The sequence below is a fragment of the Leucoraja erinacea genome, chromosome 11, assembly GCF_028641065.1.
Source record: "Leucoraja erinacea ecotype New England chromosome 11, Leri_hhj_1, whole genome shotgun sequence".
NCBI lineage: Eukaryota > Metazoa > Chordata > Chondrichthyes > Rajiformes > Rajidae > Leucoraja > Leucoraja erinaceus.
In genome coordinates this window covers 34,723,885-34,739,342 of record NC_073387.1, presented here as the reverse complement: position 1 = coordinate 34,739,342, position 15,458 = coordinate 34,723,885, and the positions used below count along the sequence as shown (strand labels likewise).

The following is a 15,458-nucleotide window of genomic DNA, read 5'->3' as shown; positions in this document are numbered from 1 at the left end:
ATTCCTCCCTCAATGTGATGTTCATAGCATCTTCTACCATTGGAACTGATGCTAAATATCTATTCGACTCATCACCCACTCATCACCTCCCACAGTCATTTCCTGGTTTCCCTGACCATTTCCCCGGTCTCATTCTAATGGACAATGATCACGCAGATAATTTGCTTCCTTTCTATGTACTTTTAAAAAGTGAATTGTCTGCTCTTTTACTTCTCACTAGTTTACCCCCATGGACTATTTTCTCTTTCTTTACTATATTTTTGTCAATCTTTGTTGGATTCCGAATATATTCCAAATTCCCGGGATGGCGGGATTGTCATATGCTGAGAGAATGGAGCAGCTGGGCTTGTACACTATGGAGTTTAGAAGGATGAGTGGGTACCTCATTGAAACATATAATATTGTTAAGGGCTTGGGCATGCTAGAGGCAGGAAACATGTTCCCGATGTTGGGGGAGTCCAGAACCAGGGGCCACAGTTTAAGAATAAGGAGTAAGCCATTTAGAACGGAGACGATGAAACACTTTTTCTCACAGAGAGTGGTGAGTCTGTGGAATTCTCTGCCTCAGAGTGCGGCGGAGGCAAGTTCTCTGGATGCTTTCAAGAGAGAGCTAGATAGGGCTCTCAAAAATACCAGAGTCAGGGGATATGGGGAAAAGGCAAGAATGGGCCACTGATTGGGGATGATCAGCCATGATCACATTGAATGTCCGAATGGCCTACTCCTGCACCTATTGTCTATTGTCTATTGTCGATATCCCAGTCTCATGATCTACTTCTATCTTTTGTACCCCAATGTACTTTCTCTTTTAACTCAATATCTTCCTTTTATCTTTATTCCTTACTTGGTAGGTCATGGCAGTTTCATTACTCCTTAAGAATTTTGCCTTTATTTTTATGGAGTGCCATGAATTGCCTCCATAAATGTGTGCCACTTCACTCTTCCTGATTTTCCTGCTAATCTATCAACCAGCCACTTTAGCCAGGTCTACCCCCATTCCATTGTTATTGCCCATATTCACATTATCACAGTTGTTTCTCCCTCTCACCCATCTGGGTTTAATCCTGTTCCGATCCTCACTAACAGGTAGCACTGCAAATAATTTGTTGTTACTGCCTTTGAGGATTGGCTTTCTCAATTATCTCCTTACTTTTTGAGTTCATCTTGCAGGGTCTTTTCCCTTTCAGTCTATGCCGCTGGTACCAATCCAAACCATTGCCACAGACTGACGCGTTCAACCCTTCCCTTCCAAGATGCTGTGCATCCGTTTCATCTCCAGGGAGCTAACATACTATCCTGCAGTCACATCCTACAGCTACCTACAGCTACCGAAACACAGTTCCACCTACAATTAATCAGCCCGTCACTGCAGCCTACAACTCTTCTTTTTTCCCTCCTGTGCAACAGAGCCATCTACGCCTTCCCAACCTCGGTTCACTGCTATCCCATGAAAAACAATGTGTCTGTTGGAGAGGGGTGCTATGAGATCATGGATAGTCGAAATGTACATTTCTGCTGCTGATGGCAGTCCACATCACCTCGTGATTTGAACTACCAAATCTGTTCTCTCCCATTTAGCAGTATTGTTGCCACATAATACAATGGCGAATGGTGTGAAGAAGGGACCTTTTCTGCATATAATTGTGTGGATGTCACTTTCTCCAATACTATGATTACTCATGTTGTTCCACTCATCACCTCCCACACACCCAGTGTGGACTCTATGTCCTTAGGAGTTCAGCCAGTTCAGTCGGTGAGCTTACTGCCCAGCCACTCAGTGAGGGGTTAGGTTTAGTTTTAGTTTAGATATACACCGTGGAAACAGACCCTTCAGACCAAAGAGTCCATGCCGACTAGCGATCATCCATGCACTAATGCTATCCTGCACACATTTACAGAAGCCAATTAACCTACAAACCTGCATATCTTTGGAATGTGGGAGGAAATTGGAGTACCCGGAGAAAACCCATGCAGACACAGGGAGAAGGTAAAATACTCCATAAAGACAGCACTTGTAGTTAGGATCAAACCCAGTTCTCTGATGCCGTAGGGCAGCAACTCTACCATTGTGCCACTGTGCAGCAATATTGAAGAACTTATAAAGAGTATACATTGTGCCGTTGCTACTTTCAGGGCTCCATCAAAGTCTTTATCAACAGAGAGAATCGCTCATTCATCAGCTGAGCAGGATGGTAGATTGCAAGCAGGAGGAGTTTTTTTTGTTCATGTTTGGCTGGTCAATGTTGAGCACACCAAGGATCCTTCTTCATGCCACCATTTTGTCACTTCTAGTGCATCTGCCCTGTCAGTGTGATATACGTGCCCAGGAATTGCACTTGTAGATGCTGGCACTTTGTCTGTAAGGTCCAATTTTGTGCGGACAAACTTATTCTGCATTTGCTTGACTTATTTGTAAATTAGCACTTTCCAATGTTAGATCCCACCCCTTGGACATTCAGGAGAAGGATTTTACAAGGTTGGCTGGATGTAGTGTGACTTTTTAATATCTGAATTTAGTGCTGAGGCTGATGCTGAATGTTTTATCACGTTGTATTCTTATTCTGTTTTAACAGCTAAGTTTGAATAGAACTGAATTTCTCGGCTATTTCAGGGGGCAGTTAGGAACCAATCACAGTGTTGTGGGTCTGGAGTCACAAATAGAAAAACAAAGTAATGATGGCAGATTTGCAAGCCAAATTGTTCCAGGAATAAAAATAAACTAACGTGTTAGAATTTTTTAGATTTTTCCACTGACTTTGTCCATCTTTAAATTTCAAGGAACATATTTCAGTGAAATAACATGAACAAGGCAGATTTATGAGAAGAATTATGTTCTGGTTTAAATTTCTTTGATGTAGAGACTCAAAAAAAAATTAAGTGATGGCCTTCACTAATTGTGAAAGAAGCACTGTTGTCAGTATCTCCCTAATCCAAACAGATGTGAGTTGTCAGCTGCAATAAACTAATGTTTAGAATCAGGAGTCAAGCGAGTTTAGTTATCATTTGAATCAGATATGAACCGGAACAATGAAACTCTTACATGATTCAGTTTTAGAGACAATTTTATACTGTACATGTAAAGACAACAGCAGCAACAATAATACACGATAAATTATCAGTTATTTCAAGCAAACTAGACCATGACATTGCAAAAACGGGAGTATGTGGAGCAACCATGGTAGTGCAGACTCTGTAATGGTTCAGTCGCGTTGAGGTGGTTGAGGTAGGGTTGTGCAGGGTAGTTCAGGAACCTGATGGTTGATATGGTGGATACGTTATTAAACCTAGAGTTCTCAGGCTCCTGTGCCTTCCTAATGGTAGCAGCAAGAAGGGAGTGTGACCAGGGTGCTGTGAGATGTTGATGATATCAGCTGTCTTCTTGAGGCAGCTCTTCCAGTAGATCCCTTTGACAGAATGGAAGTCAATACCCGTGATGAACGGACAATGCCCACCAGTTTCTGCAGCCTCCTTCATTCATGTGTATTCAAATTTCCAAATCAGGCCACGATGCAACCAGTCAGTATGCTTTTCAGTGTACAACATGCTGAATCACCTCAAACATCAGAGGAAGTAGAGGTGTTGATGAGCTTTCTCTGTGCTTGCATTAACATTCTGGCCCAGGACAAATCATCAGAGATGTGCATGCGCAAGAACTTGAAGTGTTGACTCTCTCCACCATCATCCCACCCATGTAGCCAGGTGCATGGTCTCTTGGCATTCTCATGCTGAAGTCAACAATCAGCTTCTTGGTCTTGCTAAAAATGAGAGGAAGATTGTTGTTCTGGTACCACACAATCAGTGAGTCAATGTCCCTCTTGTACGTTAACTCATCTGTTACCATCATTTGTTCAATAGTAGTGGTAGCCTCGGCAAATGTAGAGGTGAGGTTGGATCTCTGACTAGCTATACAGTCATGCGTCTAGAGAGAGTAGAGCAGGGGACTGAGCAGGCAGTCCTGATGTGCACCCTGTGTTGATAGTCAGTAAGGAGGAGGGTTGTGATGCTAATCCATGCCTGTGCCTTGCTTGTTATGGGGTGGGGCTCCTGGTATTACATTAAATTCCTCCAGATAAGTTCTCCACTGCTATTGTTCCTGTTTCGTATTCAATATTGCTATTTTCATTTACATACATACATTTCAATTTCATGATTGATAAATGTATGTCTTTTTATAACATGCAATCCCCATTGCCCACTGGCTTTGTTCCATACATCTTGTAACAGAAGTCAGATCTGTTTTCGGAAGGTAAACTCTTGGAGAGCGGACAGCCAGGATGGAATTGCTGGATGAGTTCTGAAATTGTGCACCGATCCCACAGTCTTCACCAACATCACAAACCTTTCACTTCTACTGTCTACTCTCCCTATCTGCTTCAAGGAAACCTCCATCCAGTCTCCAAGAAACCCATTCTCAATGACTACTGCCCAGTAGCTCTAATGAAATGCATTGAAAGATTAGTACTGACCCTCATCAGCACCAGTCTTCTGGATAACCTAGCTCCCTGCAATTTGCATACAGGAAAAATACGGTTGATGGCATTTCCCTTGCACTGCATTCATCTCTGAATCACCTTCACAAAATAAGAATACCTGTCAGGATGCTTTTCATTGAATATATTCCAGCCTTCAACACTATAATACCAGTAAGTTCATCCTTAAACTTCTTCACCTTCTACTTCCATCTGCAACTTGCTTCTGGATTTCTTGACCAACAACCCTCAGTCGATTAAAATTGGACATAACATTTACTCCACCCTGATCCTCAACACTGGTGCCCCTTAGGGTTGTGTGCTCAGTTATTTGCTGTGTTCCTTGTATGCCCATGACTGCATCGCCAAGTACAATACCAACTCATCTTTTAGTTCACCAATGGTACCATTGTTGTCGACCGATCAACAAAAATTTGACAGTAGAGAAAAGTGACTGAGAAACTTGTGCCATGGTGCCATAACAAAAGCCTAGCCTTTTATATCAGGCTGTTATCCTGACAATACAACACAACACAACACAACATTGGCCTTTGACCCAAGGGTGAACATTAATCTGACAGTTGTTTCCTATGATAAAACTGTAAAATGTTTTTGAAAACACTTAGCTTCTCTACTGTACCATGGGCAACACTATGAGATAAATCTTTGAATTCTTAACATTAAAATTATGTTACTAACAGGGTACAATGCCATCTAAGATTTAAATGTAAACTAAAGTCATGTCGAAATGAGTATAGAAAAGATGAACATCCTCTCTATTTGAAGTATATGAAAGCATAATTCGTCCCTATAACATTAAATAAGATCTGAGGCCAGCATAGAACAGTCATGATCATGTTGAATAGCGGGCAGATGAGAGGCCTGATGGTCTACTTCTGCTACTCTTCTCCTGTTCTTCTTGTGTTATATAGTAGAAATAACTAACAGAATTAATGATTTTGTGCCTTTTAATCACTTTTTTCCATAAAGACATACTTTTATTTCTTTAACACAATTGATATCCAGGTCCTAAAATAATCTTATTTAAATAGCAGATTATAATGTATGTGTGGAGAGGAGTTGCAGGATGCAACGGTGAGATTAAAGATCAGAAAAGGCAGTGGAAGCTGTATCCATGTGGAGCTTTGGAAAGATGCCAGACTAGATATTCAGGTGTTCTGTCGCTAACCTTTGCCATTGAATTGAATTGAATTTAATTGAATTGAATCAAGAACGTATCAATCTCCACTTTAAAAATGCTGAATGACGGCCTCCACCATCATTTGTGGCAATGAATTACACAGATTCACCACCCTCTGAAGAAATTCCTCCTCATCTCCATTCTAAAGCTACATCCTTTTTTTCTGAGGCTGTGGTACATCTGCCATCTCTTGGGTGCTTGGCTGATGAACTAGTTACAAATCCTCAGATCTATGTGAAAATGACACCTACTTAAAAAAATAATAATTTTACTTTGTGCTCATTTTTTCACTATTATACTATCCTTTTAATTCATTTGTCACAGTTTTCATATATTAACATTTTATTTTTATTTAATTTATTTATTGTTTAAATCCATTTTAGCTGTTTTAAAATGCCTTGGAATATCAAAGTCAGCTTTAAAAGCAGTAAAATTGCTCTTTATGGCAACAAAGTGTCACGGGCATCATCTTCTGCTGCCTGAGGCAGACATGGAATGCCCTGCCTCATGGAAAGCCATGTGGAGGAGGCCTCCAGCACAACTGATCTCGTGGGGCCTCAAAAAGTTGTTTCTGCTGTGAAGATTAACAAGGCTGCCAACTCTCATGCATTGAGCGTGAGACTCACGCATTTCACGAAATTCTCACGCTCTCACGCTGATCACAGAATTTCTCACGTTCAAAAAAATAATTAAAAAGAATAAAGAAAGAAAGAAAGAAAGTCACGAACAATTCAATTCGCCCAAGGCTTCCAGATCTCCTCTTCATGGCTTTCCATGAGGCAGGGCAGGCCATGTCTGCCTCAGGCAGCAGAAGATGATGCCCGTGAATAGTTTTCTGCCGGCAGGTTTCCCGTAAAGAACGAGCAATTTGATTGTCTTAAGCCCGTCGTACACTATTTAAAATGGCAATGTAACTGCAGTATTAATGATTCCATTTGACATTTGACGTGACATCATAATAAATATATTACAGAAAAAATAATTTAATGGGATGGCATGGTTGTACAGCGGTAGAGTTGCTTTCTTATAGCACCACAGACCCAGATTTGATCCTGACTACGGGTGCTGTCTGTACAGAATTTGTACATTCTCCCTATGACCACATGGGTTTTCTCCGGATATTCCAGTTTCTCCCACATCCGAAAGAAGTGTAGGTTTGCAGGTTAATTTGCATCTGTAAATTGTCCCTGGCGTGTAGGATAGAACTGGTGGATGATAGATTGCTGGTCAGTGTGGACTTGGTGGGCCGAAGGGCCTGTTTCTATATATAGGTTTTACACATATATCTTAATTTAATTGAACCATATACTTGGTTGAATATGTGGCATTATTTTAGTCTTGTTTCTATAGTCAAAGGGTAAGATTGATTAATTTATTTGTGCAGAACAGTGATGGAACTCCTCATGCTTTGTTTCTATTTTTTTTCTCTATATATTTATGCAATATTTATGCATAACAGCATGAATTATAATTTGATTTCCAGACATAAATATACTAAGGTCATTCATGTGCTGCACCTATTGATCAGAGCCTGGCTTCACTGTGGAATGTAATTAGGAATGTAATTTAGCCCAACCTTATTCATACCTAATCCAATTTAAGGTATAAATGTTGCATTCAAGTGTGAGTTATAAGACTCGCTACAGTATGCACCAGATTGCACAATTTCAAACTGAAAAATGCAAAAGCTCCCTACCGTGAGAGGGGGAACACCACCCCCCTTGCACACCCCTCCCCCCTCAGTCACTACGCTACCTTGGACTTGGTCGCTGCACTCCCTAGCAATTTCTCACTCACTGTTGGCAGCCCTGAGATTAAGCAAGGGATAAACACTTGCAGGCCAAGTCCAGATCAGGCAGGTCCAATGACTTTGCAGTTCACTCTTCAAGCAACCCATGAGGCTTGGCAATTCTAAGTGTAAGCTTGCAGAAGCAAGGAGCTGCAGATGCTGGTTGATACACAAAAGGACACAAAGTGCTGAAGTAACTGCAGGTCAAGCAGCATCTCTCGATATCATGGATAGACGACGTTTTGGGTGAAGGCAGGAGAATGGGGTTGAGAGGGAAAGATAGATGAGACATGATTAAACGGCGGAGAAGATTTGATGGGACAAATGACATAATTCTGCTCCTAGAACTTATGATCTTATGAATATGAAGCAGTTTGAAGAAGGGTCCTGACTCGAAACATCACCTATCCATGTTTTTCATAGATATTGCTTGACCTGCTGAGTTACTCCAGCACTTTGTGCCCTAAGTGTAAGTTTGATTTGTTTATCTTGTTACCATGTCTATAACAGTTAGAGAAGTCTGTTAAATCTGAAACAAAAGCAAACTGTGAGAAATTTGATTGAAAACATGGTTATTCCTAGTTCTATCCAATGACTTTGATTGTTAAATTAAGGTCGATGAGTGTGAATATCTAGATTAGCCGATTTCATAGAAGATCACTGTGTTAGCAAAATTCATCAAGTAGGATTACCAACAAAGAGTTCATGTTTTTAATAAATAAATACAGTGCCATGGTCTTTAGGCTTGGTCACATTTCTTACAGGGAGGCTGTGGCACACTGCTGAGGCTTCATTGACATGGATTATTTCATAGCATTTCTGGAGGAAGATCTATGCAAGTATAATGAGACTGAGATTGCACATGAAAAATTAACGAAGAAGAAGGAACCAACCCTACAAACCAACCCGATTTCCATTGATAATAATCAATCACAACTATCAAATACCTTCACTTATGTTAAATCAGTTATAATAATAACTTTTCTGGAAGAGTCAAGAGTGTTTTATTGGCATATGTCCCAGGTAGGAAAATGAAATTCTTACTCGCTGCAGCACAACAGAATATGTAAGCATAATATATAATGGGAGAACAAAAAATGTCAGTGTGTATATATACACATTCACACATACTCAATAAATAAACAAATATAGTGCAATCATAATAATAGTCTGTTATTAGTTAGTTTGTTATTTCAATTGATATCAGTATTCCTGCTTGAAATAATGTAGTTAATTATATTGTTGCAAGGTCAGCCGCCCTTTATAATGCCAATTATTATTTTAATTCACAGATGCATCGCACCATGCCCGCTCGGGATCTGCTCGGCAGTATTACACACTTCCACCTAGCAGCCATGAACGGAGAGCACATACAAACATTACCGAGCCTCCAAGGTTTCACTCACAGGCCAAAGGAAAAAATGTTCGCCTGGACTCGCATTTCAGAAAAGCGTCCCGGAAGAACAGTTTCTGCAATGGTGTAACCTTCAGCCACCGACCAGTCCACCTTTATGAGAAAGTGAGGTTACGATTATCAGTGGTCCTTCATGGATGGAGCGGTGCTTTGCGGTTTGGTTTTACATGTCATGATCCCTCTCTGATGAGCTCCACAGACATCCCAAAGTATGCGTGCCCTGACTTGGTAACCAGGCCTGGTTATTGGGCCAAGGCATTACCGGAAAGGTTTGCTCTGAAAGACAATGTCCTTGCCTTCTGGGTGGACAGACACGGACGAGTGTTTTATACTGTGAATGATGAAGAGCCTGTTCTTTTCCAGTGTGGCATTAATGTTTCAGGACCACTCTGGGCGCTGATCGACATCTATGGAATTACACAAGAAGTCCAAATGCTTGGTGAGTATCCAACATTAAAACTAATACCAAATTAGAACCAGGAGATGATACCTAGTAGAATATGGCGGCATGGTGGTGCAGTGATAGAGTTACTGCCATACAGTGTCAGCATCAGTGACCGCGGTTCGATCCTGACTACGAGTGCTGTCTGTATGGAGTTTGTACGTTCTCTCCATGACCTGTGTGGGTTTTCTCCAGGTGTTCCGGGTTCAGATTTCAGATGTACAGATTTGTTGGTAAAAAAATTGTAAATTATCCCTAGTATGTGTAGGATAGTGCTAGTATGCGGGGATCGCTGGTCTGCATGGATTCGGCAGATCGAAAGGCCTGTTTCCGCATTGTGTATCTAAACTAAACTAAACTAAATGCAAATAGTAAAGTAACTATTCTCCAACAAGTTTAAATTGCCTGTTATTTAAACCCTTTTACGCTGTAAATACTGAGTAAAGTTTGGGATTTATTGAGAAAGGCTGTTTGTTTCCTTAAAAATATTCTATTTTTAAAAGTGCAGATTATGTACATTACACACAGAGCCAATTTTCAATTGTCAGGCAACATTATTTGCCACAGGGATGCTTGACACAGTCATTAAATCCTCCTGCTACATAAAGGAGATAGCAGTTCAAAGTGCATCTGAGCATTCCTTCAAAATGAGTGCAGATAATGCATCTATGAAAGAGCAAATCAATTGAAATATAGGTAAATTCATATTTTATGCATGGGATTCCTTGAATGATTGGAGGATATGACTGAGTGGTTATTTGGGAAAAAATAGAACAAAATATATGAGTTTAAAAATACATATGCCATTAGCTTTGTGCTTTAATGATTGTTTTCTTGACGTGATATACAGCCTCAGCAGCAGTAGATTTAGATCCAATAATTATTGGATTCCGAAGCTCTAGTCTGGGTCTTATTTTCCTTTAGAACCACTTGGTGCTCTTTGCATTCCTAGGTTTTAGGTTTATCATTGTCATTACGAAGGTACAGTAAAAAGTGTTTCGTATGCCATACATGGATCGGACAGGTTTGTTGGGTTATGGACCAACCATGGACAGGTGGGACTAGTGAGCTGGGACATGTTGATCGGTGTGGGCAAGTTAGGCCAGATAACACTATGGATAAATGCAATCAAGGCAAACTCAAGTTCAATAGATCGAGCATAAGGTGCAGAATAGAATTCTCAGCATTGAAGTACATTAGTTCCATTCACTATCCATTGTCATGTGAGAAAGCAGACCATAAGCTAAAATATGCAAGCTCAGATACAAGAGACATGTGGTTTAAAAAAACGTAATAATTCTTTCCAGCATATTACAAAAACAAAAGGCGAGGTTGATTGCAAATTGGTATTTTGTATTTGAAATAATCCACCATCATAGTGATATATGGCTCTGTGCTTTAACTTACTGCTATTTAATCCTTAAATAAAATGTCATCAGAGGTAGATGTGATTGTTTATTTAATGCAAAAAAATGATCCATTTGATTCCAGATGGCTGGGAAATATCTTGGGCTGTTCAAAACAAGGGAAAAAAATGATTTGCAGTTGCATAAATACTCCCTTTTCCAACCTCATGATGCAGAGGAAACATCTGGAACCAAAATAGCACATCATTCCCAATACGTTACCATGTCCGGACATCAGCATGAAGTCTCCTTGGGGACAAATTAAAATGATAATTAGCTGTATCTTTTGTGACTGTTGTTTTAAAGGAAGCAAATTTCCATCAGTAACTGGATACGTGCATGGTGACCATCCTTCATTTATGAAAAACAACCAATAGCATTTGAAAGCTAACCAAGTATTATGTTAAACGGTGACAAACAAATCAATTTCAGAAAACCAGGGCTAATATCCATAAACTATAAAGTGTAATACTTCTTGTTAACTTCAAAGATGCGAGACAGTGTTTGTTGCCATGGATTTAGTTCCTGCGTGAAGAGCCTTAAACATAAATAGAGTTTCATTCCAAGACATTCAGTGGATGAGCGAGTGAAGGAAAGTGATTAAGAGCTTGCCCATGGCACTTTATTGATGTACTCAGACAGCTACCCCATTTTGGCTCAATAAGGCGGATGCTTTCATGAAAGGTAGTTATTTGAAACCACAACATTCAATTTCATCAATGTGCAAGATGTAACATATTATGTATGTTTGCTGGTACTGAGCTTGCCATTTGTACCACGTGCAGCTGTGAAAGGAGCTCTAAAAATAATGATTTTATAGCAGACAGGCATTGAAATCATGCTCACTGTCGAACTGATAACGATTTCCTCCCCAGTCCTTGTGATTCATTATTTGGTCTTATTGTATTTTCCATAACTACTAGTAACAGTCTTTAAAAGGATCTCAATAGTTAGGGTTGCAGCACTAATTAAAACAAAAATATCCTAATAATTGAGATTGCAGCAGGGATGTTTTGTTTACAGGTGTATACATAATGCTGGATGATTGGCTAGCTGAACCTCTGTTAAAAGTAAATAGTTTAAATGCTACTTCTTGGTGAACTTGGTGAACTTCTGGAGTGCAGCTCTATTTTAAAATAAAAACAGAAAAGGCTGCAAAAACTTAGCAGGCCAAGCTGCTCTGTGGGAGGGAAAAGGTGACATGTTAGCTCTGATTTTCTTCCTTCTGATGTGACTTGAGCTGCTGAGTATTTCTTGCATTTTCTGTTTTTATTTTGGATTTCCAGCATTTGCATTTTTCGATGTTCACTAATTTGTATTTTGCCTAGTTGATTTTCAAGGATTTATTCAAGGGCTTCCCCACACTCCATAAGGACCCAGGAGAAACAAGTTAAACCCTTCCAACCCAATCCTCACAACACCAAAGATCTTCCAAGTATTATGACTCATTGCAGTCCAATCTGTACTCAATCATCTGTTACACATTCTAGTTTTCTGTGTGGAACACCCATTTATATCCTTTTAGTTCTCTGCTTCATGCTTAGTTGATCGATTCTCCCCTGTAAACGTTATTAAGGATCTTGTAATGAATGGACTTCTCTGTTGAAAATCCAAACCTCAATGGCGAAGGGCAATGCAAACCTGCACAATATAAAATTGCCCTTAACTGCTACACTAACCATTATTGTGAGTTGCCATGTGAAGACTTTGGAAATTGCATTCTGCTGTAGTGCAGGAATGTGTTTTTCAATTTTGAGTACTTGTCAGTGTGACTTAAAGGTTCTTTATATAATATTTGGCTTTCTGGCTGGAGAGCACTTTTTTTTCTGTTTGCATTGAATAAAGTGCCTGTTTTCCCAACACTCTTCTCTCAGCAAACAATATGAGCTTACTAAATGCTTACAGGGCAACATTCAGTGTTCGAGGGTTCTGCAAATTTGTGTAAAGCCCATTTTTTTCTTGATCAGTCCACTGATTTTTAAAACAAACGTAAATGGTAATTTGAGAATATGCCATAAAAAACACTAATTTACAGCCCAATACCTGTAGCGACTTTGAGGTGAAAACTGTATAGTATTAATCATTGACTAATGAACATTTGAGGACATGGGTTTAATGTGAAGGGGGAAAGGTTTAATAGGAATCTAAGGGGTAACTTTTTCACACAAAGGGTGATGAGTGTATGGAACAAGCTGCCAGAAGAGGTAGTTGAGGCAGGGACTATCCCAACGCTTAAAAAGCAGCTAGACAGGTACATGGATAGGACAAGTTTGGAGGGATATGGACCAAATGCAGCATGTTTGACGTGTAGCTGGGACATGTTAGCCGGTGTGGGCAAGTAGGGCCTAATGGCCTGTTTCCACACTGTATCACTTGATGGCTCTGTGACTCTTTGAATGTTCTGTGAAAAGGGTAAGCAAGAAACTAATTAAACAGAAACTATCAGACAGGACAAATTAGAGTAGATATTGTCAGAGTTAAAAGGTGTGGGTGTTTTGATTAAAGTGAATGGCATTTGGGCAAAATCAAAATGTACAATGCTGAGTATTGTACCTGTCTACGGAATCATATGTTTTTGCTGTTTAAAGATGTAAAGTCAAGGATTTCTTTTTTTCTTGTTGCAGAGAGTATGTTTGCAGAAACCATCACTTCAGCACGACTCAGCACAGCACGGCTCAACAGTTGCCTTCCTCAGACTAGTCATGACAACGCCAACTTCAATAATAACGAACTGGAGAACAGTGTTGTGGTGTCAAAAATAACAAACCTAAATCTAAGCGAAGTTCCCAGCCTTGCGCCAGACAATCATAATTTACCTTGTTGTACCAACAGACGGCTTAGATCGCGAGGCCTGCCATCTTTTCTCGACACTGACCTTCACTTTCACTACATACGAGGGCCTGATGTTACCCTTTCTCAGGATAGGATGGGAGTGTGTACGAACTGGCAGGAGAGCACTAGGACCCTGGTGTTCTCGGATCGCCCTTTGCATACTGGGGAAACCCTGTATGTGGAGGTGGGGCAGTTAGGGTTACCATATTATGGCGCCCTTCTCTTTGGCGTAACGTCTTGCGACCCCAGCACGCTGCGAACAAACGAGCTCCCAGCGGATCCAGATTTCCTACTTGACCGTAAGGAATATTGGGTAGTGTGCAGAGGTTTCTCAGTGCCCAACAGCAGTGATATTTTCAGTTTCACTATTCTGCCAAATGGAGAGCTGCATCATCGTGTTAATGGAATAAACATAGGGATGCTGGTTTATGTGGACACCACACAGTCACTCTGGGTATTCTTCAGCTTACATGGAGTGGTCAACCAGCTGAGGATACTGGGTAAGTGTGCACCTACTTGTCCATTTGTCCTGCTTTTGGTTAGAAGATAACCAACAAAACATATTGAAGTATTTCCTTTGTTTAAATGCTTTTAAAATGTGTTCCTCTGTGGAATGCCCATCGATAAAGTTTACCGCATGTTATTCCAAAATACGTGGGCTGGAGGAGCCTTAGGGATTGTGCAGGAAAGTTGGCCAAGATTCCTGCCATTAACTGATAGATGTCAAATTACCCATTGAAAAAGTTCATTGTTGTGCCTCCTGACCAAGGAGATGTTCAAGTGTACGGTACATTGAAATACTTCTCTCCGAGAGATATTGAAGGAAATCATGTAAAATGATTTAAGGATTAAATTATTTTCACAATCACTTATTGGAATCTGTGCAGGGATTTCTATCTACAAACAAATCATTTCTATATGGGAACATACGTATCATACATCAAAGATATTTAAATATGTGTACTTTTATATATATATACTTAAGTGTGTTCTTCAGTGGTTATGCCTTTGACTTTCACTATAATAGCTTTGGAGAAATTTAGCAGCAAAATTCACGAAGCCTGAAGTAATGAACTCAACGCTTTATTGAATTGCTAGGCCCTTTGAATCACAGATGTTTTATCATCGACTATTATGATAGGCTTTTTGTCCAGTTAAGTGTATGAGTCACCTAACAGTCCCATTTCCAATAGTTTTTAGTTGGCTTTCTTTTAAAGCTATAACTTGATTCTGCTTGAAAAAATGAAAACGTCTTAACTTCGACACATTTTACAATGGGTATTTTAACCATGTTCTGTACAGATCTTTTTATTTCCAATTTCCTATCTGATCTCTTCGTAATTATTTCAGACTCATGTCCTTTGTTGCAATGTTGCCAAACAGTGGAACTGCCTATTATTGTTTAATAAATAGCAGATTCTGGTTTACACCAAACATAGAAACAAAATGTTGGAGTAACTCTGCGAGCCAGTTGATGCTGCCAGATCCGCTGAGTTACTCCAGCATTTTCCGCGCATCGCACAGCATTGAATTTTAAGTAATACTCCCCTTCCTGCTCTCTCTTCCCCGTTACCTCTCCATCCAGGTCTTCACCTAATTGTCCCGTTATCCTGCCCCTCTTCCATCCTCCCGTCCCCTTCCACCTATATTCTTCCCTTTCCTTATCTGACTGTGTTTCTTTTTCATCTTGAGCCCTTGTGACTTACTCCACCCATGTGCCAATGTGAACCCCCCCTCACCTATGTCCACCTATCACTTGCCAGGCTTTCTCCCTCCCCACTTCTCTTTTCCTGCTTTCCTCCCAACCCCCTCCCCCTACTACAATCATTGTGAAGAAGAGTCCCAGCCCGAAGCATCGAGGATCCCCCTGCACATGCTTACTGAATCGCTGAGTCAATTCACCAC

General features: G+C 40.3%; 1 protein-coding gene across 1 annotated transcript in view; it reads left to right on the top strand.

Moving 5' to 3' along the window:
- Positions 1-15,458, top strand: part of neurl1b (neuralized E3 ubiquitin protein ligase 1B) — a 55,887-nt gene that overhangs the window by 26,878 nt on the left and 13,551 nt on the right. Inside the window, exons 2-3 of the mRNA XM_055643010.1 lie at positions 8,752-9,312; positions 13,346-14,053. Coding sequence (XP_055498985.1) covers positions 8,752-9,312; positions 13,346-14,053 — 1,269 coding nt within the window. The remainder of the gene's footprint in view (positions 1-8,751; positions 9,313-13,345; positions 14,054-15,458) is intronic.